The 26,408-nt window shown below is 40.0% G+C and overlaps 1 protein-coding gene across 16 annotated transcripts in view; it reads left to right on the forward strand.

Moving 5' to 3' along the window:
- The window catches only part of ZBTB46 (zinc finger and BTB domain containing 46), a 61,230-nt gene that overhangs the window by 26,995 nt on the left and 7,827 nt on the right, over positions 1-26,408 (forward strand). For 8 of the 16 annotated variants that reach the window (XR_003252003.1, XR_003252004.1, XR_003252006.1 and 5 more), the window contains exons 5-6: positions 7,492-7,773; positions 23,884-24,059. Coding sequence is in view for 9 of the 16 variants with exons in the window: in XM_026056496.1 (XP_025912281.1) it covers positions 7,492-7,773; positions 23,884-24,059 (458 nt within the window). In the remaining 7 variants the exon portion in view is untranslated. Of the gene's footprint in view, positions 1-7,491; positions 7,774-13,784; positions 13,958-15,127; positions 15,180-15,269; positions 20,609-23,883; positions 24,060-26,408 lie in introns of those variants that run through there. The other 8 variants (XM_026056478.1, XM_026056486.1, XM_026056537.1 and 5 more) reach the window with 5 other exon arrangements.

Genomic DNA, 26,408 nt, shown 5'->3' on the forward strand with positions numbered 1-26,408 from the left:
TAGCTTTTGCTTAACAAATAGCAAGTTATGAAACACTTTCTTGTTTGTGAAAAAAATTTTGTTACAAAGAAGGGGGGGGTGTCTGAAATCCCAATTTAAAGGAGATTTTTAGCAGCTGGCAAAAGTGTCATTTTTCTACCACCTTAGTGCTCCTTTTTTTTCTTATACCGAGAACAAACACTTGGAAATGAAAGCTTTTCTTTCCTGTGAGTTAACAAATGATCGCAATCTTCTTCACGTACGGCTGTCGAGCTGAACTTTCCTAAGCTTGTATAAGAAACATCGTCCCTGAAGTTTTAAATGAAATCCACTGTCAGACAGATCTGTTGAGATGTTCTATACAAATAGGCAGAAGTACCTCAGAAATGTGGAAGTCTTTGATTCCCACAAGTTTTTTTCCAAAAGCATTCAGCTCAGGCCATAATTTAGCAGTGTCCTTGAAAGAAATGCCCAGTTTAAGTGGCTCCCACTTTCCTGTAGTACTTATTTCCACCCCCACACTCTCCTGCAGTTGTTCCGGTACAAATGTTTGTACAACCATGTAGTGAACCGGATTGGGGAACTGATCTGGGTTTAAAAATAACTTTTTTCTTTAAATAAACTAGTTTATTTTTAACATATATCAGTTCTGGTCTCCAGTTCACCTCACAACTATACATATAGTCTTGGTACAACTGAGGGAGTAGCAGGGGAAGACGTAGGAATGAGCATTTGGGGTGGGGGAAGAAGTTGCTAATGTTGGCGCCTAGTCCCTGTAAACAAAATATTACGTTTGCCAACACGCTAAAAGTTATCCAATGTTAGCATGAAGCAGACCCTAAACAGCCACCCCAGGTGCCTGCATTCATCACAAGGAGATACTAGGGCAATATCATTTACTGTGGTCATTAGCAGCCTGGACGATGGGATGGAGCGTACCCCCTCAGCAAGTTCTTGGATGACACCAAACTGGGAGGAACGATTTGCCGGAGGGCACTGTTGCCAGAAACAGCATGAGTTCAACGAAGACAAATGTGAAGTCCTGAGGGTGGGACAGAATAACCCCAGGCACCAGTATAGGTTGGCAGCCAACTAGCAGGAAATCAGCTTTGCAGAAAATGTGTTCTGGTGGATAACAACCTAAACATGAGTCCGTGGGCCCTCGCGTCAGCAAAGGCCAGCTGCGTGCTGGGCTGCATTACTAAGAGCACAGCTAACGTGTCAAGGGAGCCAAGATCACCTTTGGAGTACTAGGTCCAGTTTTGAGATCCCCAGTACAAGCTTGAACAAGCCCAGCAGAGGCCATCAAGATGGGCTGGAGGATGTAGTGTACGAGGAGAGGCTGAGAGCGCTTGCTTTGTTAAGCCTGAAAAAGAGAAGTAGGGGAAAGGGGGGGGGGAGGTCTTTCTAAGTGTGAGTAGAGTATAAGATTATCCAGTGTTACTTTAGTCATCTCCAGATAGTTGTTGGATCTTGCTGTCACCCCTGGCTTTGGTGAGTGTCCACAAAATGCAAGCAGCCGAAGACTTTGGCTGGCTTTTGGTGCTGGTGGACATAATCTCAGGTTGAAAGAATATTAGTGAAACCTGCAAGACAAGGGCTTTCATTCTGCTGAAGTTGCTCAAGGTTTAAGTTGCTGCTGGAACAGGTACTGGAGCTGTGCCATGGGGTGTACTATACAGAAAGGGTAGGGACACTTTTCATGGCAGGGAGGTATTAGGAAGTCCAAAGAGTGGCTTGGAGCATTGTTATCTTTGGAGACTGTAGGGAGAGGGACCCGTAAAGATCTAATGAGTTCGTTCCAGGTGCTGAGCAGCGATAACCTCTGGTTCAGAAAGGCGTGCCTGGAGAAACGGCTGATGCTTTATGGAAAAGCACTAAATTCACAGAGAGTCGAGGACAGGTTTGGAAGGCTTCCTAAAAGCCTTTCTAAATTTCCCAGGGCGATAAAGAGAACTTACAGAAACAGGCCCAAAGCTTTGGCTGTAAACGGTAAGCTAAATCCTGTTGCAGTCCTTTCAAGGACTACTGTATTTGCTGGCTGACTTCCTCCACCTCTCTGATGCTGGAGTCGCTTTGATTTGGTAGGCGGTTGTCACGCGGCCTTGTCCCCCTGCAAGCTCTGAAGGCTGAGGGAGAAACAGTGCCGCTTTGCGTTTCCGCCAAACGGAAAGGGACTTTGAAGAGAAGATGACAGATGACTTATTTCCTTTTACCTTGAGATTGTAATGAAAAGAACAATATTTAGGAATAGTGCTCTAGCAGAACATTCCCTTTAGTTCTTGGGGAAGAGTTTGTTTCTGCTTTCAATATTCCAACTGGACTAGGTAATCGTGTATGACTTTTATTCACGCCCTTCTCCTTGATCAATGGGATTAGTCCTCTATACAGATTGCTAGAAAATATTCAACTTTGAATATGAGAGAACGGGAATAAAAGTTGAAGTAGAAAAAAATTAGGAAAGAGAAGAATAGCAATGACAAATATCCCTGGGGATATGCTCGGAAGATAAAAACAGAGTACAAACAAGAAATAAGTGGTGTCAGAAGCAGACACTGAGGAGATGGTTTGGTAATGTGTAAGTGCAATCTGTAGCAAGGAAAAATGTATGAAGCGGTGAAAACAAATTCAACAAAAATTTATTCTGTGTCTTAAGGAATTATTTTATGTCCTCGAATGGATTCTTCCTTTAAAATGGAAGAGCTATTTCCTTGAACCAGGTGGTCTTTCTGAGGTGGCACATGTGTTTTTCAGTCATTCGACTAGATTTAATGCTTTTGCTGACAGTTTTCTCTTGGATATTAGGAAATAGTTTATGAAGTTTAATGTTTCATTCACATATTTTTAGTAAGCTGCATCACCTTTATTTTTTTCATAGCTCTTCCCAAGGGACTGGTAGCCATGACTTCTTCATTTTTTGAATAGTACAACTTCATTTAAAAAAAAAAAAAGGAAATCAGGACTTGTTATCAGTAATGACCTTGATACTGATACACTGCAGTTGACTGAAGTGGGTTTTAAAACACATATGTATTCTATTACAGATATAGCTCCCACAGTAGAATTAAATTTTTAATTTATTTGTCTCGCTATTTGTGAGCATTGTAATGTGGTTTCTGGTCTTGTTCTTTTTATTGCAGCAATAAATTTTAATCTTAGACAGAATGTTTTGAAACACTGGGTACATGATGAATCCTTGGGAAAGATTATTTAGATGGGATAACTTATCTCAAACTAAAGAAATGTGACTAGTAGCCCCAAAACCTCGATGACTCTTCTGCAAAATGTCCTCAGCCGCTTTGATCACTCACATTCTCCTGGAGCCTTTTTTTACGTGACCCAAAACCATCTATCTTTTTGTTATTGAATCACATGAATGCCTTGCTCTTGCTCACAGGTTTTGGTCCCTGGAAGGCTCTCTGCGTATTCATAGCTTCCCGTAAAAAGTGATTTGATGGTAACATGGAGCTATGTTATGAAACTCTTTAAAGACAGCAGTGACTAGACGTAAATACTTTTTCATCTTGATCTCCATTTCTGGTGGAAAATCGCTTGTACTGGTGTTGTATTAGTAACGTTATATTTTTGAAATGGCCCTTGAATATCTAAATGATTTTCAACGGAAAATATTACTTTGTCTCTCTAATTAGCGGTACAAGCACAAATTCAGTACTTCAGTCTTAGGTCCCTGTATTTGTCTTGTTTTTCTGATGTCTGAGTTTGTGACAACATCTGTTTATATGGCTTTCAAATGGAGTCTTCATGTGAAATCTCGTTTATGATAATAGCAGCATGCCTGCTGCTAAATGGGGTTTCTAATCTGGATTAGGGCTTCGCGTAACGTAGCAAAGAGAGCGAGTTCCCTGTCTCTCCTCGCTCCCTTGCCGAGCAGGCAGACAGTTCAGTTTTACTTTGCCCAAGCGTAAATTCCTCCACAGCAGCCACCTGTGTGCGCGTTTGGGGTATTGCACTACTGACCCCGCGGAACGGCGCGAGTCTTGGTCCCGTCTCTAGGTCTGCTGAAGGCCGCCTGGTCCGGGTGGTGGCCAAGGAAGGGCGTTTGGTCCTGCCCTGCTCCGCCGGGACGGGCGAGCTCCGAGAAGGTGCTTGTCATCGGGCTTCCTCTAGTCCTTTGATATCAGGCTTTCATGTGTAAATAACAACTTTACTATTTAAATGTTGCTTTCACAGTGTCAGGGATGCATAGCAAGTACTGTTGCCAAAACTGTGAAAATAGGCCCTGTGTTTTATAAAATAAAATTATTCATCTGAGTGAACAAACTAATCAAGATTTCCTAAAGCTTCCGTGTTTCTGAAAGTAGGCTGGTGTAATAAAATAACTGCAAAATAATTATTTGCTAAAGAGACTAATGAGCTCAGGTTTTTTGAGCAGCGTTAATCCCACATTTAACTTGCTGCACTGATGAGGATTTCCTGTGAATGGTGCCTGGAATCCATACAATAAAAGGGATTGTCTCAGTGGTGTAAAAAAATGAATAATATAAGATTTAGACGAAGATTTCAGGCTTGCCACACGACCCATTGCCTAGAATAATTACAATAGCTTATTTACTGAAGCTTGGTTTACATACTTTTGAAGCGCTCTGATAAACAATTTAGATTACTGGGCAGTAATGGATACTTTTGATTCATGTAATTCTCTGCCTAAATCTTGTTAAAGAAACTGCATCCTAGAGAAAAGAGAGAAGTGGTTTTGGAGGCTCTGTGAAGAGGAACTTCAAGCATTTTGGGGTTTTGGTGTGCTGAGAGTATTTTAGTAATTATGTGACTAAGTGGATATTTATTTTGCCGTAATGTGTATTTGATTAGGTTACTTCAGCTATAAATACTTCAAGCTCTAAAGCCTCTGTTTCACTGTCTGTCTCTAATCTTGGCTTTTGAGGAACATTTAATGTCTTGTTGTGGTTACAATTAATCTGCATGTGTTTTAGCAATTAGTGTTTATGTGCAGCAGGCAGCAGCAGATTCTGGCAACTGTCAATCAGCATCTGCAATTGGCTACGAAGACAGAAGGGAGGAAACGCAAGGTGATTTACTGCCCAGCGATTTGGCAGCACCGTTTTGTTGACAAACACCCTCCCTGGCCTGGATTATTCGCCATGTTTTGCAGCGTAGATGGCGAGGAGCAGAGGAATAGCAGTATTAGCATTGCTTTCTGTTTGATAAATTACCATTTTAATGGGCTCGAATTTCCTTTCTTCACCACCTCTTGGAACAGCTGCTGTGTTTTCTTAAACTCTCGTAATTTCCCTTTATACGGAAGTGTTTGTTTTTAAAGCAAACGTCAATATCTTTTAAAAAAATACATATGCCTGTTAACTGTTTGCACTGTAACAGAAGTGTGACAAAATATGTAAAAATTCAAAGCCATTAAAATGTTCTTCTGCTTGGCTAAGATTTAATAAAACTGATAAGATTACACAAACAAAACACAGATGGAGGAGGGAAAATAACTTCAAAGGGAGAACATCCCTGATGGTTCACGTAGATGCTGCTATCATGTCTGCAGTCTCCAACCTTGAATATTGCCCAAATCTCCCACGTGTAGGAGTACTCTTTGCTAATGATGGTTGTTTTCCTTGCTATTTGCTTTAGGCTTTTTGGTTTTCTAAAGGAAGAAGAAAAAGTTAACAGCAAGCTGTAATGACCCTCTGTACATGCAGTAAAGTACAATTTAGTAAAGTAAATCTGAACGTGTTAAGGAATCTAAAACGCTTTGCTCTGGGGGCTAGGAGATGCGTTGAGGCTGATACGGGATCCGCTGGCGTGCCGGACACCTTGAGCTTCATCTGCTGTGGCTGGTACCATCTGTAAGATGGAGATGAAAATAATGATCCTCCTTTAGCAGTTTTTCAGGTTACAGAAGAAAGGCACTGTATTAGTGCCCTCATTAGCATTTTTAATAAGGCTGTACAAATTGATGTTTTGCCCTGGTTTTGAAGGTTCTGAAGGCTACAAGGCAGGGTGAGCGTGCGATCCTTCCTTCCTTCCTTCCTTCCGTCCTTTCTTGCTAGCAAGCTCTGCGTGCCGCGCTGCTGAGAAGCCTCTGTATAGAAATGTGCTTATCGCTGCGTGGTGCGTAGACAACATCTTGATTCCTTGCACTGAGAATCGGTGCAAGATGTATTAACGGGTGCAGCTGAGTGTTAGTTTTGTACACATGCCCCCGCTATGAACTGTAACAGCTGCCTTTTGCATCAAGTGGATTTTAAAGTATTCTGACCTCGGAGGCAATAAAGGGTTAAAGATCTGAAAAATTGCGTCTTTTTCCGTCTGATCATTCATTATCAATGCCTTCTCATGGGATTTGGATGTGTTTTCTCTCCATCTTGAACAGTACAAATGCTGCAAAGGCAATCATGTTTTGGGAGGCTTTAGCCATTTTAGCCATGTACTTGATTGAGTTTTGAAGTATTTGGCTGTACTTTGTTTCAGCGTGTTCCTGGCTAGTTAATTCTAGTTTGTTATGTGCACTTAATAAATGGGGTAACAACCCTTGGGGTGAGGTGGGGGTTGATTCTTGTGAAGAGTAGAGACATGGCTACAAATCACTTTATTTTAGATAAAAGTACACAAATTACTTAAGACTGTAAGAGATTCAAAGTTCACACCAAGAGAGACTCTTCTATTAGGCCTTCCAAAAATTGTGAAAATAAATAAATACATACATACATACATATATACGAGCCCATACAAAAATGAGAAGGTTCCAGTAAGGTACGCGAGGGAGGAATTACCTTGTTATAGTCTTCTCATTTTTGTATGGCTTTGCTAACCGATGTTTTTTGTTAATAGTCCATTATGCTTTATACACTTTCTTAGCAGCTACCCATCATAACTTGGGTAATCTGATTTTTACAGTGTATCGCTTCTATATAAAATCTACCCTCCGGTATATGCTGAGAACCAGTGGTTAGTGTGTATTTTTTTCAAACAAATGCCTCCAAGAAACTTGTACTAATTAGCAGTCCACTGTTATAGGCAGTTTATTACTGTTTTTTTGTTTTTGTTTTTTTAGAACCTTCATCATGGGGAAAGAAATGAAAGTATGAAAATTTTGGGCTATCAGAGTAAAGTAACGGAAAAACAGAACTTAGATGTTTGAAAGCAATTTCAGTACTATCATGCTATCCTATAATCTTAATGCAGGTAGTCATTGAGGTTCCTGTAGTAGTTAAAAATGAATAAATAAATTATATATATTCATTTCGGCTATAGGCTGGGGGTTTTGCATGCATCTCTCCGCCTGGGGGAACGTGCGTCAGCTGGTGCGGAGGCACCGCTGAGCCTCGCGCTCTGTGTCGAGCCTGCGAAAGGCCAAGTTCATCCCGAGGCATTTTTGGAAAGGGGGTGGGAGGGAATGAAAGCTCATGAAGAGGTCGCAAGGCGGTGATGGATTTCTCTTCCCTAGTGGCTTGGGCGCGCGTGCAGCGGAGGTGTCCCACCTCGGGGCTTTGCGCGGGGTCTCTGACGGCGTCTGTCTCCGCGCAGGTGCTGATACGGCGGCGGCAGAACCCAGCAGCTCCGACAGCCGAGTGGAGCGGTCGGACCTGTACGCCAGCGTGGATGAAGCGCTCCTGGGCGGCGAAGCGAGCTACCTCTCCCAGCCGCTGACCCCGGAGAAGGAGGATGCGCTGCAGGCGGCGACGGTCGCCAACCTGCGAGCAGCGCTCATGAGTAAGAACAGTTTGCTGTCTCTGAAAGCTGACATGCTGGGAGAGGATAGTTCTCTGCTCTTTGAGTACTTACCCAAAGGCACGCACTCGTTATCTCGTAAGTTTGTATTTTTATATTTTTGCTTACTGATACTTTAAGTGAAACCTTTAGTGAGAAGAAAAGAAAACACAGGTCGTCTCCTGGTGTGTTACCACTTAACCGTTTAAACCCAGTTTTACATTCTGCTTAATCACACTTCTCATAAAATTTGGAAACCTGTGTCTGTTGTTGATACAACTTTAATGTCAACTTCTGAAGCCATAAATGAAAGTATGTAGTACGTATACATGTAGCACTTATCACCAAATTTCTGTTTTACCTGTTTGCAAAATGGTAGGTACAAACCACCATTCGAGTCCTTCAGTTAAAAAAAGTAGCTGCAAAGGTTTTGAGTTCAAAATTGACTAATGTTAAAACCGGAGGGGAATGACTGGTGCTTGCCTGGTGCTCCTGTATTCTTAAAAATGGTTATGATTTTGTGGATCACGTGATCTTTAGTTTTGGATGTTTACTTCTAGACCCCCCATCTCTAAGTAATGAACAGGTTTGGCTTTGTTATACTTGTGCTTGGAAATGAGTATTTCGCTACTGGTGATCTGTTGGACACAGCTGTTAGGTACCAGTATGTGTGGATAGCTTATATTTCAGCATTCTTACGTATCTTTGTGATTGTAAAGTAGTTTGATTCTGTGGTGCACAAAAAAAACCCTGTAAATGTTGTATTTGAATAATGCTTTCAAAGATGGCAACACGAATACATGGGACAGCTTGTGACACAACATAGAACAGATTTCTGACTAGTCCATGTCCGTTTCCAGCCAAAAAGGTTTAATCTGAGAGATATGCCCAGTCAAATAGAGTGAAAAGTTCACTTTAAGGTATCTATTATTTTATTTTTATTTCCTGTGATGGCAAAAAATAGATTACACTGTAACTTTTAATGGTCACTGGGATTGTATGACAAGTAAAGGGAAATAACTGCACGGCATAACGTTAGTCTTGGTATCTCTTTTCCGTTCCCATATCTTAACAGTGCGATTTTTTTTTTTAAATCTGTCTGATTTAGAAAAAAAGCAATGGTTTTGTGCCTTCTTCTGCAGCTTAAATATTGGGGAGGGGAGGGAGTTGTTAAAGCAACACTCTTGTTTCCACAGTAGTTTGCTTTTTGAATAATCTCCAGTTAAATCAGATTGAGATGGTTCAAACTAAGCTAAGAAAATCCCTTCATTGCAATGAAATAGCGGAGATCCTCTGTAGCCATTTAATCACCAGGCCTGGGTGCCACAAAAAGGGTGCCCTCCCCTGGCACCTGGGTGGTGGGTGCTACGGAGCAGTCCGAGGCTGGGGGCATGATTTATGCACAGTGTGCTGCAATCTCTGGTTCATGACTGATAAAATTAGTGGTTTCATCTTCTGTCATGATAAACTGGAATAATGATTGGACTGCGCTCTATCCATCATCTTTTCCTTGGTCTGGGGATTTTGGATTTTACTTGTAAGCTGAAGGACCACTTGACATAAAGACAAATGAGTGGAAACCGGTCATAAATTAAAGCCGGGAATTAGAGGGTGTCTAAGCAGCTGAGAAATGAAGTTCTGAGACAGGCATGGTGTAGGCAAAAGACCAACTAGGTTTAAAATGAAGCTTGATAGATTTATAACTGGGGGTAAGTGATAGATCATCAATGGATGGGATGACTCAGGAGTTCCCTTCCGGTCTGTATTTGAGGTCCCGGTTTTCCTGTGCTTTCACTGTTGCATGAATTTCATTCAGCTGAGCTCCAGTTACCGCATCTTTATGGAAAAGTGAATTACTCGAGACAAACTTTGGTCATTTGGTCTGTGGATTTCACAGCAGTAAGGGGATGTGGCTGTGGCCAGTGAGAGACAACTTTTACAGATGAAGTGGGGAGTTGAATGTATTTTGTCTTCGCCTTATTCAGAGTCGCAGGTTTTTGTTTACTTTAATCACTTGAAGAAGATGCCCTAATATAAGACTCGTGTTTTGTGGTCACTGTTAAACACAGAAGGACAAAGAGTTTAATGGGAATTTTCAGTGTACAAAATGACAGTAAAGCAAGTGATAAAATTCTGGAGATCTGAACCACTGCCTAGGTTGGTGCTAGCTTTGTAGGTGTTTTTCACTTTTTCTGCAAACACAATTTGAGGATGTTGAGTCATTTTAACTCCTGGGTTATATAAAAAAATAAAAGGGGAGTAGGGCAGAAGCACAGTAAACAAGATTCTTTTTTAAAAAACAAAAAGAGCAGTGTGGTAGTTTTCGTTTGTCTGATTTGAAAAGGAAATATGCTAATTTAAAGAATTTTAAGTGAACCTTCTCTCTGAGTTTAAAAAACATAAAAATGTACTTTAATCTTAACTGCAACCGCTAGATAGTTTTCTTATTTTCTTTTGAACTAATACAGTAAGTAACTGACTCGAGTGGCAGTGTTAACATTTACTTTTCTTTTCCGGAGTAAAACTTAGTTGAGGTGAGAGATCAGAAGGACGTATTACACATGTCTGAAATCCTGATGAGCCATTTCTAACGGGGGTATAGCTCTCGAAGTTACTGCAGCCTTCCAAGTTTTAATTTTTCTTTCGCATAGTTCATGATGTTGTAAAAGTTAATAGAGGTTACCCCAAGGTTTTCATTTTACCTCATGCTCTTTTTTCTAATTCACTGTATATTGTAACGGTAATGTGATGTGTGAAATTACTTAACATTCAGTTAATGGAAAACAGAGCACAGAACGGTATTTTTTTTCATGAACATCACTTTATTGCTATGATATAGTGCAAAACGTGTATAGTATTACTATGATATAGTGCAACACACGTATAGTATTTTTAAAGTTAACCCATTCAAAACAATTTAAAAACAGAAGGGAAAAGTTAAATGTCTTGCCATTTGGGTGATGCGGTTGCCAGATGACCTGCAGCTAGATGGCTTTGCGAATTTATGAAATTCCATGGTGTGTGATCAAGACTGACTTTCTTAATAGGCGTGTTGGAGATCTAAAGAACATGGATGTTTTGCAGGAAAAGGGCCTGTGTCCGATACTCATGGGCAATACTGATTTCTTCTTGGGTATCATCAGTCCCTGAACCTGCCTAATCTCTTGTCACAGATGTCTTTCAGCTGGGACATGAGAAGTTCGGGCTTCCTTGCCCTGACATGTTTTCCCGAGTTGTCTGTAAGGGCAGGTTGTTTGCCCATTTCCAGCTTCAGCCGTGCTATTGTACTGAGTCGCTTTGTTGTTTAACAATGTGTTTTATTTATGGTACTGAACTTGGGCAGCGTTGTTGTGTACAGTTACACCGCGTTTATAAAATTCTCAAAGGCTTTTTAGCTGAACATTTTTTAGCTGTTTTTGCCAAGTATAAGCAAGAGAATGAGAACTTTAATACTCATTAAAAACGAGTTGGTTAATTTACATCCTTGTTTAAAAAAGGAAGTCAAAAAGGTTTCAGATTTTGGGGTGACTGGCTACCCTAAAGAGTGAGTCCTTTCACGTTTTCAGAATAGCATGTTGCATACTTCTTTATATGTCTAAGTTTGGCTTTTCCTGTTTACCCCGTTGCAACTAAAACTGTTTATAGAAGCAATTCCTATGAAGCTTGTTGTCCAAGTGATTGCATGGTACACAGAGCCCTTTTCTTTTGGGCAAACCGGCTAATATTTTATTTTTAGTTAGCAGTTCACTGAAGCCAATAATTTATACTTGCACTCGATATTAAAGGAATACATTTACACAGTGGTCAGGTTTCCCAAGGGGGAGTTAAAGGTATTCAATTTGGCATGGAATTTTTGTACATGGTAAATCAAGATTTAGGGGAGAACGGTTGTAATTTTAAACGAGATATAATAACCTTTGCCCTTCTGCTTGTTTTCAACAATAGTTTACTGTTGAGCTGTCAGTTCTCTGAACAACAGGGAGTCCTATAGTCGTATAGATAACTGCTAAACCAATGCATCTTGTTCCATACGCGGAGCTGACTGAAGGAAAGCACCTTTAATTTGTGATTAAAAAGTTAAAATCTTTTTCATTAAAGACAAACACAAATTTAGGAGGAAAAAAGAGGTTGCTCACCATACTAGTCAGAATGAGGCAAAACCTAAATTCAGATGCTGTTTGCGTTCTTGCATACAAACTATGGATCATTTATGTGGTTTCTCTTCTTGTGATACTTGCAGTTGTTGAAACCAAATAAACATTTATTATTGTTTTAAAATTCATGTTTGTACCTTTTTGTTGTGTTGTATATCTTCCTGGCTCATTTTGAATGGTTGAGTTTATTGTTTCTCCTTGTTCTGTTTCATTGCTCGTTCATTAACCTTAACTTTTGCTTTAAGAAGTGTGTAGTTTCTTAGGAACCTGTGTAACTTCGTAAAGGTGCTAATAAAGAATTAATACAGCCAGATTACTGGCTTGTCTTTGCTGTATGCCAAAATACAGGTTGTTTAAGGAAATGCAACCCAGAGCTTCCTCGAAGTTGCCTGGAGTCACAGTGTGTGGCTCTAACAGAAACAGGACGGTTTGAATCATTTTGTGAGATTCAGAAAAACAGTGAAACTTTTGGATGGCTGGATAAGAATTTTGCTATCAACCTAGAAAGCTATAATCCTAGTAACACTTTCTGACTGGAAATACTGATGAATTCACTCTTTCTTCCCATTGTTTCCTATCTTCAGTTTACGGGGTTTCGGCATTTTGTTGTCCTCCCCTTAAATTATAAGAGCAAAATACGCGCGCCAGCAGAAAGTGGGCTTCACACAGTGATCACACTTGAACAGATTTAACGAAGTTGTGCAAGACTTCAATCTGTGATCAAAGCAGAGGAAAGTAGATCAAACATCCAGCCTGTGGTACAAGAGTAGAATTTCCTTTGATAGCTGATAGAGAGTTAGGTTTGGGGTAGTTCGTATTTAGAAACCTGTATGCAGTTTTACTTGAACGCTTTGTTGTGACCCAGATCACAGTGTACTGTGTTGGGACGTAGTATAAACTTTGTGACTTGTCATTTGTAGCTGCATTAAAGAGTGTTTTTTGTATGCATGAAAGTTTCAATCTTGCTCTTTTGTAATAGGAGCAAAAAGCCTTTAGGAGATAGAGTGTTTTAATATGAACTTGTTTAGTTTTAATTGTAATTTATATGAGCCTACAATATTTGCTTCTGATTTTGCCTTCCTTCTTCTCAAAAATACTGACTTGCTCGATACTTCATTCCAATATGTAGTCAATGCCAATGTGCAGTCAGTGTTTGTTAAGGTTTAATTAACAATTTGTAACGTATAGAAACTAGTCTTGGTCATAGTCTTTATTTGTATATAGATTTCTCACTGATTATCAGCATATTTGGAGGAATATTGTATACCATGTGGCTGCTGCTACAGAGTAAGGAAAAGGATATGATTCTACTTTATTCTACGAATAATTTTGTTTTCCTTTTTTAACTGCAGTAGATCTTTAGAATGTAATGACTGTCAGGTATAACGGATTAGTTTTGTACAAATCTTTCAACTTCCAAGCCTATAAAATCAGAGTAATACATTTTTTCCATCTTTTGTAAAGCACTTTGAGATCAAGGAATAACAGTTCTATATTAAATAAAACACAAAGGTCAAATCTTGGGTTGGAAAACTTTAAATTTTAAAGAAATTTAGTAGTAGAATAAAGTTTCTTGTACATGTGTTAGCTGAAAATTTCAATGTATATATTTGAAATGGTACTTCTCAAAGAAGCGTCTTTCAGCACCGCGATTGCTCTGGATATCTGTGCTGCGTCGTGCTGCTTTCTCCCGACGGACTCTTTAGTGACGGTGCCGTGAGACGTAACTCCAGCACGTACATCACACACAGACAAGGCGTTTTGGGTGGGGAGGCTGGTTTAAAAAACAAACAAGCAAGCAAACAAAAAAGCCTGGCATCCCTAGACTGCTGCATTCCTTCCCACTGACAGAAGATAAGCTGCAAGTGCTCGTTCTCTGCCTTTTCAAGGCCTTTTTTTAAAACCACCAGCTGGTGCTAGTTCACGTGGGTGAGATTCGTTTCCTGTGTTCCCCAGGGCCTGGCACCAACTTGAATCGTTCAAGGGGCGAATGTGATGGCAAAGTGGAAGCACCATCTCCCCCGCTGCCTTCATCACACCTTGCCACTCAGAGCCCCCCTGCGATCCGCTGTTCTGGTGAAATGTCACCAGAAACCATGACAAAAGGAGAGATGCCTTCCTCAACCCAGGTAAGATCGTGGGGGGGGAATGCAAAAAAACTTAAGTGTACAGGAACCTGCTTAATCAAATTCTTCCTGAGTAGGAGTACTTGAAAGGCCACCATATCTTATACTTTGATCTCTTAGCTAATTTTTTTAAATATAGGTTATTTTTAAACCTAAAAGTCTGTTGAGGTTATAGCTGGCATTGTCCTAATTTTACCCTTTTCTTTCTTACCTCAACAGAACTTGCATTTAGAAAACTGAATTTATTTTTTTAAGTACATGTGTCTTTTTATTGTAAATCCATTAGTTTGCAAAACATTATATGTAAGAATATTAATAATAGCATAAAGGTATCTGAGCACCCAGCTGTCTAGTGCTTGTTTTTGTTGTTTTGGATTTGGGTTTCTTTGAACTACATAGATATGGATAGAAGCAGACTGATTTTCTGTAATACAGGAGTTTGACATAAAATCCATTGCTTTCTGCAGTATTTCTTATTTGTAGTATTTTGAATAAGACTCTATCCCCATTAAACAAATGGATGAAAACACAGATTTTCCTTTGCGGTCACCTTACAGAAAAATGAGATGGTAGGAGCTGCTAACAGCCACTTCCCCGGTCTCTGAGAGACCTGCCCAGACTGCATCCTACGCTCTACCTCATGGAGGGTTGCCATCTGCCACACGCTGGCAGGTTGCAAATGCTTTATGAAAAAATCAGCTTTTATTTATAATTTGAATCAGCAATGCCAGGGAGCTTTGCATAAAGGGAACTGAGCAGAACACACATTGTTTTCTATGGGCTTTTCTCTGCGGAAAGAAGTATCTTTTGTAGGGCTAAGGGAAATTTTTCCAGTTTTGTTACATCTGCTAGAAATTTTCTATCCCATGTTTCCCACTGGCTTGAGTGGGAGCTACAGGTGCTTAGTGACACTGAAAATTGAGTACTTTTACCAAGGACCTAAATAGGAATGTTGATTACTGTCTTTAGGCATCAAATCTTGCAGAATATGGCCTACGTAACTAAGCTTTGTTAACAGTGAAAATTTTGTAAAGGCAAATAGCATTGCCAAGTCTAATGATGAACCTCTCTTAAACAAGGGGTGAGGGTATTGATAAGATAGTCTAAGCACTAGCTACAAAGACGTGTTCTTGTAAATGCTTGCCTTAACTTAAGTACGCTTTTCATTTGCAGGCCACTTACGATGGGTTTTTAACACTTTGGCAGTTTGATAACTCTGACTCAGGTAAGTAGAGAGAAAAATATTTTTTTAGTTGTTGTTATTCTATACCAGAAGACATTGATTTGTACGTGTGTATGTGTATTTCTGTTTTAGATTTAAGTTTTTCAAGATCTGAAGACATGGACTTAACCAATGATGGCCTATTCCTAGATTCAGCCCTAACCAAGAGACTGGTTTGTGGTTTCTGCAGGCGGGTTTTCGAGTGCGCTGACCAGCTGAAGGAGCACGTCCTCGAGCACGCCTTGTCCGTGATTCTCCCGCTTGACTTCGCTGACTGTTCCCGGCCGGGCCTCGCGGACGGCGTGCCTCCCCCTCAGCTCGCTCGCTTCCAGTGCTCCAAATGCCCCGCGAGCTTCACTCTGAAATCGAATATGGATCGGCATGAAAAGACAATCCACTTCAACTGCAAGAAGATGCAGTGCCCTAACTGTGCCAAGCTGTTTCGAGACAAGACAGACTTAAACCGGCATCTTATGTCTGTGCACTCGAACGAGCGTACTTTTGTGTGTCTCTCTTGTGGCAAGGGCTTTGGTACACAGAAGAACCTCACGAATCACGTGAAAGTGTGTTCCCTAGGCTCTGCCCAGCTGGGAGGGTTTGAGCTTTTGGATAGTGTGGAGCAAAGTCAGGATCCTGAGGATGTGTAACTACTGTTGTGTATACTAGGCATTTATTTCTTTTAAACTAGGAAAAATAAGTTGTGTCATTGTTTTCCTACTGCAAATAAACTTGCCACAGGTGTAGTGTAACACAGTAAGTCCCAAATATGGATCAGGTTGATAACGCACAGGTTCCAGATACTGTATAACTGATAATTGCAACTGTGGTGCAATGTGTGTGCAAAGATACTTTTGTCAGTCCGTATAATGGCACTTTGGATATTTTATTGATATGGTAATACTGTGTACTTATTGCCTTAAACTTTTTTATCAGTAGATCTCAAAGTGCTTTATAAAAGAAATGGGATGTTTCCCCGTGTTGAAAGGGAAAATAGCGCACCAAATCTTGCGAGCGTGTTAGCAATAGCATCCGTAATAGAATTCAGTTGTCGGAGTTCTGGTCTGGTGCTCTGTCCATTAGGCAATTCAGTCGCTGCAGGGTGGTTTTAGGCGCTGTGAGAGCGCTGGGTTGCTCAGCACCATATGATGTTTATGAAGGCTGGTTTTCTATGTCATTTAAAGGCGGGGGGGGATGACATGCATCTTGTGCATTTGTGCAACAGGTTGTATATTATTTGGGCTTCAAAATTGTTGCAAGGTTTGTATATTTTATTACTAGGTATTATCTTTGAATGTGTTAGGACTTTTTAAAATATACTTGAGTATGGCTGTGACTTTTAGGAGTTCCCTAAATTTTCTGACTCTAGTTTGTTTTAAATGATGTATTAAGTTAGCCAAACGGTGAATGTATGCTGTTGAAACAGAAAGAAGAGGCTATACTGTGAGCTATGGTGCACGTAGGGAATCAGTCATGGTTGCTACTGGAAGGTTGAAGACTTACCTTAATGCCTATCTTATTACATCGGGGGTTTTTTGGTTTTTTTTAAGAGATTAAATACTTATATGCGCCTCTTGCTATATATTTACACACAAAACCAGATTATAGTAATTGTTAAATGAAAGTCGTGTAATTGAAAGCGTAGTGCTTCTCAGCTGCGCTGCGTGCAGCACAGCTTGTCAGCGGTTTGAGCTTTCGTGCCGTGTGTATTGTAGGGTTGCTTTCCTTAACATGCCAGGCACAACTAGAAAAACCAAAGCAACTCGCAGGTAATCTCTTGACTTCTTCAGAAAGAAGTTACTTCTCTTGTAATATGCTTGCATCTCAGGGAGACAAAAATGAGAAATACTTAATCATGCACAAAAGGGACTTCAACAGCCTGAGGTCTTCAGTGGAGGATTTCTTGCAAAGTTGTTTTCTGTGGAAAGCCAAAAGAGAAAGATCTGTCGTTTCTTTCTGCCCCATGTTCTTGTTATAGAGGGAATAGGTGTATTCGGGGATAGCGTTGCTCCACCAATTCCTGCTGAAATTTGGAGCTTCAGGGAGACAGCGCCATGTGGCATCAAGGCTGGGTTTCTGAGTATTGGGAAGCTGGTGTTTCCCTGTTTGGCTCAGTTCTCGCACTTTGTTTAAGCTGGGTGGTATAATCAGAGTGGAGAATATGTTCCTATATAATCATTATACTATACCATACTTCAGTCAATTTTTTGGTGAAGTTATGCGCATTTTTTTGTTCCCATAGACTTCTTGGTCATTGTGGGTCACTGGTACCTGGGAATATGTCTAGTTTATAATCCTTATAAGGATTATGAGTAATTTGCTTTTAAGTAGCAAGCAGGTGAAGTAGGAGAAAGCTGAGCCAGAAGAGAAAGTTGTGACCAAAATGTGTCTTATCTGGAAATTTGGGAGGAGCACACTAGATTTTTTTTTCTAACTCAGAGTAAGACACCAGCAAAAGTAATTGCAGCAAATTTTAAAAGACTCTGTTCACATGGTAATAGCTATCAGCATATTTCATGTTTGTTCATTTTTTCTTGTGTGGAAGTTTCTGTCCCATTATTATATCAGCCATAAATCTGACTTCTCTAATGTATTTGCTGGCCAAAATATGATATTTAACTCTAGTCACTATCATAATAGTAGACATGATGTGACACATATGTCCCAGTATTGACATGTGCTCATGAAAGACCATATTTGATCACTTCAACAGTTTTCTAATTAAAATTTTCAGCAGAATCAACTATTTTGAGGTTCATATGTGACTGCATATGAAAGCACTCATATAACTTGAGAATTTAATTCAACATTAAATTATTTTCCTGTAGTCATATCAACTCATTCTCTCTCTAATAGAGGTTTAAGTAGAGTTTTCCTTTCTCCATACATCAAATTGCTTTCTGACTGTTTTTTTCCAGTGTTACCTTCAGGATCAGGAGCAGATTTTTTTAAATGTTAAAACCAAAGGGTACAATATAGCACAGGCTTACAGAGTTTGCATAGTTTTTTTTTTTTTTTTTTTAATAGTATAGTCATGTTAGGAAATGGTGTGGGAAGATGATGGGAATTGTAAATTTGACTGTTAAATTGCATCTTGCTATTTACAACCTTAAAATATAATGAGGAATAACTAGACAAAAATTGTCTTAGAGCTAGTTTGTGAATTCTTCATAATAAGCAAATGAGTATAGTATTTCAGTGATTACTACATGATTACTGGTTTACAGAGTAAATACAAAGTAGCTCCATCAGGCAGTAAATGGATCACTAGTGCTTTCGCTCCTCTCAAGTCGGGAATACGGGAACCTATTTCATTTACCACCCCTTGTCCTGAAGCAAGTTTTGTCACTGTTTTCTGCCATCTGGAAGCTTTGTTGCATGCGTGTCTGTACTTCCACCTGCAAACCCGGGCTATTGTAATGCTTCATGGAGAAGAGCCAGTTTGTCTCCATTTGTCCCCTTGTCACTGCCTCTTACCATCACCGGCGCTCCCGGGAATTGTTCAGGATTCGGAGCGCTAAACGGTGCAGGCAGCATTTGTGGAGCTGGTGGCATCAGTGAATCGTTTCTAGGTGTTTCTTGCCTGCCTTTTCCTGCTTCAGCTGTGCAGGTTGGCAAATGGTCGGTGTTGTTTCTGCTCGCGTGGGATTGTAGGAGAGGGGAGGAACCAGGACCATTTTCTGCTCTCTACCAGGGCTGCTTTCTCATTAAGACGTATTGCAAAGTACTGAGCTTTCCTCCCGCCCCGGGACCCCCTTGCTCCGGAGGCAGCTGGTTTGCAGCTTGTCCGATGCATCTTGCAAGTGGGGTCCAAAAGCCAAAAGTTGAGTTACCGAATGTGGGCAGCCCACGTGCCGTGGAAGGGCGTAGAGAGAAAATGAGGGTGTGGGGAACTGAGCCGCATTTACTTTGCAATAGTAACACTTCCAATTGCACTACTAGAATACAGCATTTTTAAGACAAGATATTACACTAAAAGGTTTTCTTTCTGACCTATGGAAATTGAAAATTACATAGTTTTAAAATATTTTGGGGAAAAGTATATAGAATATAGATTATTTTTTTCCCACCAAAATTCTGCCACCCAAACTTAGCAAATGTCTTGGTTAATGCTTTGCTTTCTCTGATTCAGAGGAATTCGTGAATGATTTTCATTAGAGGTTGATAGACCATTTTTTATTGTTGGATTTTTGCAGTTTATTCATATATTTTTAAAAGGTTCTTTTAAAGGTGTTGGACGGTAAATGCATTTCCAAAACCATATGGTGTTTAAACTACTTGTTACTTTTTTAAATGAGGAAAGAGTGGTAGCTTTGTTACTTAAGAAAAATATTAGAACATGAAAACCAAGAAAAATTAACCTCAGTGAAATAAGTAGTTACTTGAGAAGACAATACCAAAGGCTGCTTTTTCAAGCATTGTTGGGTTGATTTAAAAAAACGCACATCACTTGTAAATATTTTAATGAGATTAAGTACATAGATTTTTACTATGGCACTGTTTATATTATATTCTCCATTTCTTGGTGCTATTCTTCATACAATCCTGTCCAGGAGCTAGTTATCTCTGGCGCTACTGTTAATGGTCTTGGTGATCTTGTTAAAGATTATTTCTTTAGACCTTAATGCTGCTATACTTAAGCTATATAAAATATTAATATGAGCCTTTTTATGTAGGGCCAATAGTTTGTACATTTTAACTTTGTCATTTAGACAAAAAATTATGCCTATACCAAAGTTGGTATGTTGCTCGTAAGTATATATGCCTACAAGCACATATATTTAAACAGTACTGTGAAAATGTTAACTCTGCAATACATTTTTTTGTCTACAATGCTGTTATTTTTCAGGTGTTGACTTTTGTAGATACCAAAATCAAATATATGACTATTTGGTGAAAGAGTTTTCAATAAAACTGTAACTGCAAAAATTGTTCTGTGACTATTTTTAAATATAAGCATACTGGAAGCTGAAAAACTTATTCTCTAGTGAGTTAAGATGAATACAGGCAAAAGTAAGCTTGAGGGATATTGTAATCGGGGATTGTTATGAATATATTGTTAGAAACAGATTTGGAATGTGTTTGACCTTAAGGCTTTAATCTCTTTTGATAAATAGAAATAAATAAAATGGTATGATGGATTTGTAACTATGCTTTGAAAATACACAAACGTGGGCTTTTTTGTCCAGGTCAGGTATGCAAATACTCACCTTATCAGTGTGAACACGCTCTAATTATGCTGCTAAAGTGGGGTAAATGCGTACAAATCTAGATAACTATTTGTGTGTGGAAGCAGCTTGTTACTGATGCAGGTGGTTGCACCTAATGCTTGAAGTTGCCTTTTGAGCCTCTGCACTAGCTCAGACGTATCAACTGAAGGGATAAGTAAGGGGCAGTAAAGGGGGGAAGGCATCTGGTCACGTAGGAAACGACAGGATCAGGTACAACCTGGTGATGTAGGAAATGAAGTCCTTTGTAGTTGTCTCTTCTCTAAAGCACTTTTGCTTCCCGACGTTGGGACCTAGCTGCTGTGTTGCTCCATGGCAGATCTTGGGGAGCGAGGTGGTCAACGTGGCTTCCTGAGCAGCTTGCCTTTGCTAGCTGTGTCCTCCACCCGCAACGCGGGGTGCGGAGATGGCCTTGGACTGGAGGAAGGAGGGTTGTGTGACCCCTGTTGACTTCTCTTGATCAGCTTACAGCTTGCTTACCTTGTCTAGACTACGCAGTAAGAGGTTTACGGTGATCCTGGGGAATGCAAATGTTTTGTCCGTAGGGTCTGCTGTTAATACCCAAGCGGTTACAAGATCAAGCTGGAAACGTTTATCATAAATAGCTTTGTGTCATAAAATTGAAACGTGCTAAGGATGTTCCTATAGGAGAAAGTGGGCTCCTTGCCTCAGATTGTGTAGATGAGGGTGCTGTATCCTATCCAAAGGAGAAGATGCAGCAAAAAATATTTTTCCTGTAATTTAAGTTTTCCCAGGAAGGGAGCGAATATAAGAGAGAAGGCCTTTCCATATTCTAGTTGTTTCAACAAAATCTGGTAAGAAAGAAGTTGGATATGTGGTAGGAGTGTGCAGACAAGCCGAGTTGTTGTTAGGCTGCAGCGGAAGCTTGCACAGAGCCCCGGCCCCTAGGACGTCTCCGTGGGAAGCGAATGGTGCCTGGAATTTGCCTGTTGAAGTATTATCGTGGAGGTTCCCAAAGCGGTGCAAGTGTGTGTGCCTATTATCACATTAAACTAGCCTTTTAAAATTCCACCTGATTGCAGCGAGTAATCTTTACTGACAGGTGAATAAAATATTCTTAGCTTTCACTATTACTGTCATTGCTATTGCAGCCATGGTCCAGGTGAGTGAGTGAGTAGATTTCCCCCCTGCCCCCCGTTTTGAGCTGGAAAATTCTCACGACTGCTTTACAAACATGCTTTAGGCATCTGTAGGAAGCAATACCACAGCTGTTGAGCAGCCCAGAGGAGCAATTTAGGAGTAAAGAATATTAGATCCAATTCAAACTGCTGATCAGAGGGGATATTTTTTCAGTTACCTGTGTGGTGGCTTTTTTTCCTTGTAACCAGAACAAATGCTAAGACAAAATTCATATCATGACAACTTTTAAAAATTTGAACCATGCTTTTATTCTGTGTTAGAACAAAAAAAAAACTTCTTAGAAAACTTTAAGATGAGCTTGTGTTGAAAGGTTTATTCTGATTTAAAAGGTAGTGAATGTGAATTTTCACTAAAATGGTGGCTGCAGTAACAAAGCACCTTCCAGCACAATTCTGTAGGATTTTTTTCCAGTATTGGCTTAGAGAGAAGATTGCTCCTAGTAAGAGGAAAAGGAATTCCACTTCCTATGGAATTCTGTTTTATTTATTCCCCCAGCCAAATACTGAACATATGAAGCTTGCTCAGCTTTTGAAACCTTGTAAAATAGTGTGTTTTCTCTTTATATTGAAAGCAGCATAGCTCGTTATCTCCGGCCTGGATTTCCTGATGGAAAAAAGAACAAATGGTCCGTTGAAGAGTGACATATCTAACACTATTTCCTCCTCTAGTGAAGACACCTTTGACTACATCCTGCCAGCTTTATAGTATCAACAGCGTCGTGGTGTAGTTTTCACTGGTTTTACACGAGAGTCATATGTAGTTATTTTTCACATTGTTTTCATCTGCATTGCAAATACAAGACAAGGTAAATTTTCAAAACAGAAGGACAAAAAAGCCCACAAATTGGGTATTAAATAACACCGAATACAGAGGCATGCTCAGTTTAAAAGAGCAGGGGAGGGCTTTTTTTTTTTAAAGTAGCTGTTTTTTTCAGAATACAGTTTAACTCCCTGGGGCATTATCTGTGGTATACCGAGAACATGCAGCGTACATTCGGCTAGTAGGGCTTTTCTAGGAGATAACATTTGAAAATTCATCTAAAGTTACTGCAAAGTATTCAGTATGTCAGAACCTATAGTAGGTGTGGGATTTCCCTTATTCCCTTCACTGTCTTACATACGCTGTTTCATTTACCAAAAGAAGCCATTTACATATACAATAGCATATTTAAGATGATTAACCAGAATTTGCTTTCTTTTTTTTCTGCTTGTTATGTAAACAGTACATTGCTTTAAGAAATGACAATAATTAGGACAGAAGTGGTGAAAATTAACATATTAATGGAAAGAAATAGAGTTATAGAAGGTGGAGACAAAAATTATATCCACGTGGACAGTCATTTCCAAATTTATAGTGGGTGGATTTCCTTAGGGAATAGCAAATACTCTGTTTTCACCTACCATATTTTGCATATTGCACTTTCATTTTGTTTGGAGGAGGAAATACCAACACAGCTGCTATGTGCATTCTTCTGGCAAATTAGACCCTTGGGCTGTCAATACTGTATGTATCCCTTGAGTTTGCTTTCAGTGCGCTTCCAAAGAGATGAAAAGAAGAAGAGAATCAAAAATGTCAGAATGACTTCAGAAAATTCATCATCTTCCAGTCCAGCAAAATATGATTTAAAAAAACAAGAAAAGGTCCATGAAGGACGATACAGTTGAGTTGTAAGGAGGCTTGTAAGGGTCCTGCTTCGATTCAGTCTTGTGCATCTTCCTGTATTTCTCTGCCCGTGCTGTAATGGTAATACTAGCTGGAAGTTGGATACTGTTGCGTGTGTTCGTCATGGATGTCCTTTTTCTTCTGGATGTGCCTCAGTGTTTGCACATTCCTGGAAATACTGCTGGTGTATATACCTTACTGTGAAGTGGTTCTTACTTGTACCCCTTCCTAAATAAAAGTAAGGTAGTTCTGCGTGGCACTACGAGGGCCCTGCAGTTGTGCTCCTACTTCTTCCACAAAGAACAACCGTGTTAGAATTTCAGATGATGGTATTTAGGCTAATTCATTATAGTAAATTAACATTATAGCAGATTGTCAGCCTTATTTTCCTCTTCAAAAAGTATTGGACAATGTGTGTGGATGGCTGTTGCTAAATGTTTGCGTACTGGCTTTTTCAAAAGCTTCTCTGTTGAAAGCACTTGAAGTTCTTAGCTTTAATCGTATCGTGTAAGTACACGGATTAAAAAAGGTTTAGATGGTTAAGAGGTGAGAAAATGCTTTCACAGTGAAATAATTCAATAGTGGAATATTAAGCAGGAAGACTGGCCGTGCTGGGATGTTGGGAGAGTAACCTGTCCGTCTTGCTTGCTCTCTTGCAGTCAACGAGTTCACGGTGATCAGAAAGAAGTTCAAGTGCCCGTACTGCAGCTTTTCAGCCATGCACCAGTGTATCCTGAAGAGACACATGCGATCCCACACGGGAGAAAGACCCTATCCGTGTGAAATCTGCGGGAAAAAATTCACGCGCCGCGAGCACATGAAGCGGCACACGCTGGTAAGGAGGAGGCCGGCGGGGGCGCTGGGTGGGAGCGGAGGCGACGTGCTCGGATTAAACCAGAGGACGTTCCCGTTATCTTTAGGTTTGTCTTTTGCTTTCCCCTTGGGGGCTCCTCTGAGCCTCTGCAGCCTCCCCCGGTGTCTCTTTCCCCACCTTTGCCGGGTGCTCGTCCCGAGCTCGCGGCCGGAGGCTTCCCGAAGAGCGGCTCGGAGCCGCCGGCGCAGCGTTCCCAGGATGCCCGTGCTCGCAAACGCTGCCTCCCGTCTTGGCGCAACTTGTTCCTTCCTGCTGCGGCGCCGAACGCTACGGAGAACCTGTGCGTTAGGGCCCGGAGGTGAAATAGCTGAGGCTGATTAAAAAGAAAGTTTTTCAGCAGGTTGAATGATTTGGCATGGAAAGTTTTAAAAGACTGTCACTCGCAAAGGAAAATTCAAGCCGAAGCTCCTCTAATCTGACAATGCTTAATTATCGAAAACGATGCTACATTTTATTCGAACCTGCTTGCTATTCAAAGACCTAGTAGGAGGCTGGTTCATGGCATGTCTAGCTTTTAAAAACTTCTTCATAAATAACATTTTCAAGCCAATTTTTTTTTTTTCAGGGGAGAATTAATTTGCCATCGTAAAGTGGTTTCTCTAAGCTTAGTATAGAGGTGATAGTGTGTGGAAAAGCAAATAGTTTCTATGTAATTATTATTATGTAATTATTTCAGTAATACACACCAGTAAGCTCTGTTGCCCCTCTAATTAAGCTTGTAGAGAAAACAAGTTCTTCATTAATACTAGGGGTTGTAGCTGCGAGGCTCTAATACCGTGAGATATTAAAAAATTAAAAAAACCTCACAAGAGTGTGGACCATTTCAGTGACCGCGAATTATTTGTTCAGGTCATTTGAACAACTTTTTCTATATTTGTATTATCAAATTTTGAACATAAAATTACCTTACTAGAGGAAATATGCTTAGATTAATGACTGCTTTCCTGGTTGTAACTCGCAAAAAGCCACAAAGAATTGTAATGCCCCCCTCCCGGTCCTGCACGCGAGAGCCCACCCTGACGTACCTTCCTTCAAAGGCGGTTTAATAGCAAGTTCCTTTTCCTGCTCTAGCAAGTGGGCTCTAAACTGATGAGAATCAGCGTTTTTTTTTACATACTGTGGCACAGGCACAAACTGCTTTATATCCTTCAGGAATGAAATTGGGGTGATCTGCAAATTAATTTTAGTTCTCAATTGCTGCTGCAAGAGTCATTCTAGGTCACTAACTTAATGTATTGAGTTTGAAGTTCAAGTTCCCCCTTTTATACACAGGGGAAGATGAAGGCAGATATTTGTGGGTGTTTATAGGAGAGGATATATATGTATTTATCCTTCGTGTCTGCCTGAATCTTCCTCTCAGACTTCTCGTATGTCAGGAATTAAACTTGTTTAGAAAATGCCAACTAGATTACGGACTGGTAATGCCAGGAGAAATTCCTGACAAAAGTGCCGCACTGCCAATGACAATTTGTTTTTATTCCAAAGAGAGACCGAGACGTATCTTGTAATACGTGCGCTAAAGAAAAAGGGACTTTTTGATGCTGCAACTAAAAAACTAATTTTTTTGGATTTGGATTCAAAATCTTTCCTCATGAAAGAAAACATTACACAGTTGTGTCTTTTTTTTGTTTTTCCACGCTGAATTCTGCTGTATGGTGTCAAATGCTATCAAAAATCGCTACAGAGGAACCTAATGGTGGGGGTGACTTATGAAGCCGGGAGCCTTGTATGTGGCATTAGAAATAAGGCCCCAGAAAAGTTACGGTTTTATTATTTATCTGAAGTTTCTTCTGAAATTAAGCTATGAAAAGGGGTATTTTCTTATGTCCAAATGACATCTTGATCTTCATTTACCAAAGAGGTGTAGGGCAAGCGATGGGAAGTGCTTATGGCAAGATTAACTTCTGGATTCTTACACTTTGCTTGTCTTGTTATCTTATTTCTGTTACGTATGACATTTTGGGGCTTAATTGTCAATTCTCAGGTAAATCTGCAAAGATGAATGCTGGTGTGCATCAAACAAAAATACACGATAATGTGTAGAAAAAGGAAATAGATTCAACATGCCAAAAATCATGTTTCAGTTCCTTGACTGAGAACCAAAGGCTAAAGGGACTGTTGTAGTTTTACATTTAGCTCAGATAAAAAAAACAGGTTTTTATAAAAGTCCTTGTATAAAATTTAAGTTGAATAGAAATGTTTGTGGGGTCGGTTTGTTTGAATATTAAAGTAAATACAAGTTTTTCTTTCTGAAATCTTTGCAGCTGCGATACATCTATGTTGCTCTAGAGCATAAACGGAGGTTTTGAG

Source organism: Apteryx rowi, unplaced genomic scaffold, assembly GCF_003343035.1.
Source record: "Apteryx rowi isolate R43461 unplaced genomic scaffold, aptRow1 scaffold_0, whole genome shotgun sequence".
In the NCBI taxonomy this organism is placed as follows: Eukaryota; Metazoa; Chordata; class Aves; order Apterygiformes; family Apterygidae; genus Apteryx; species Apteryx rowi.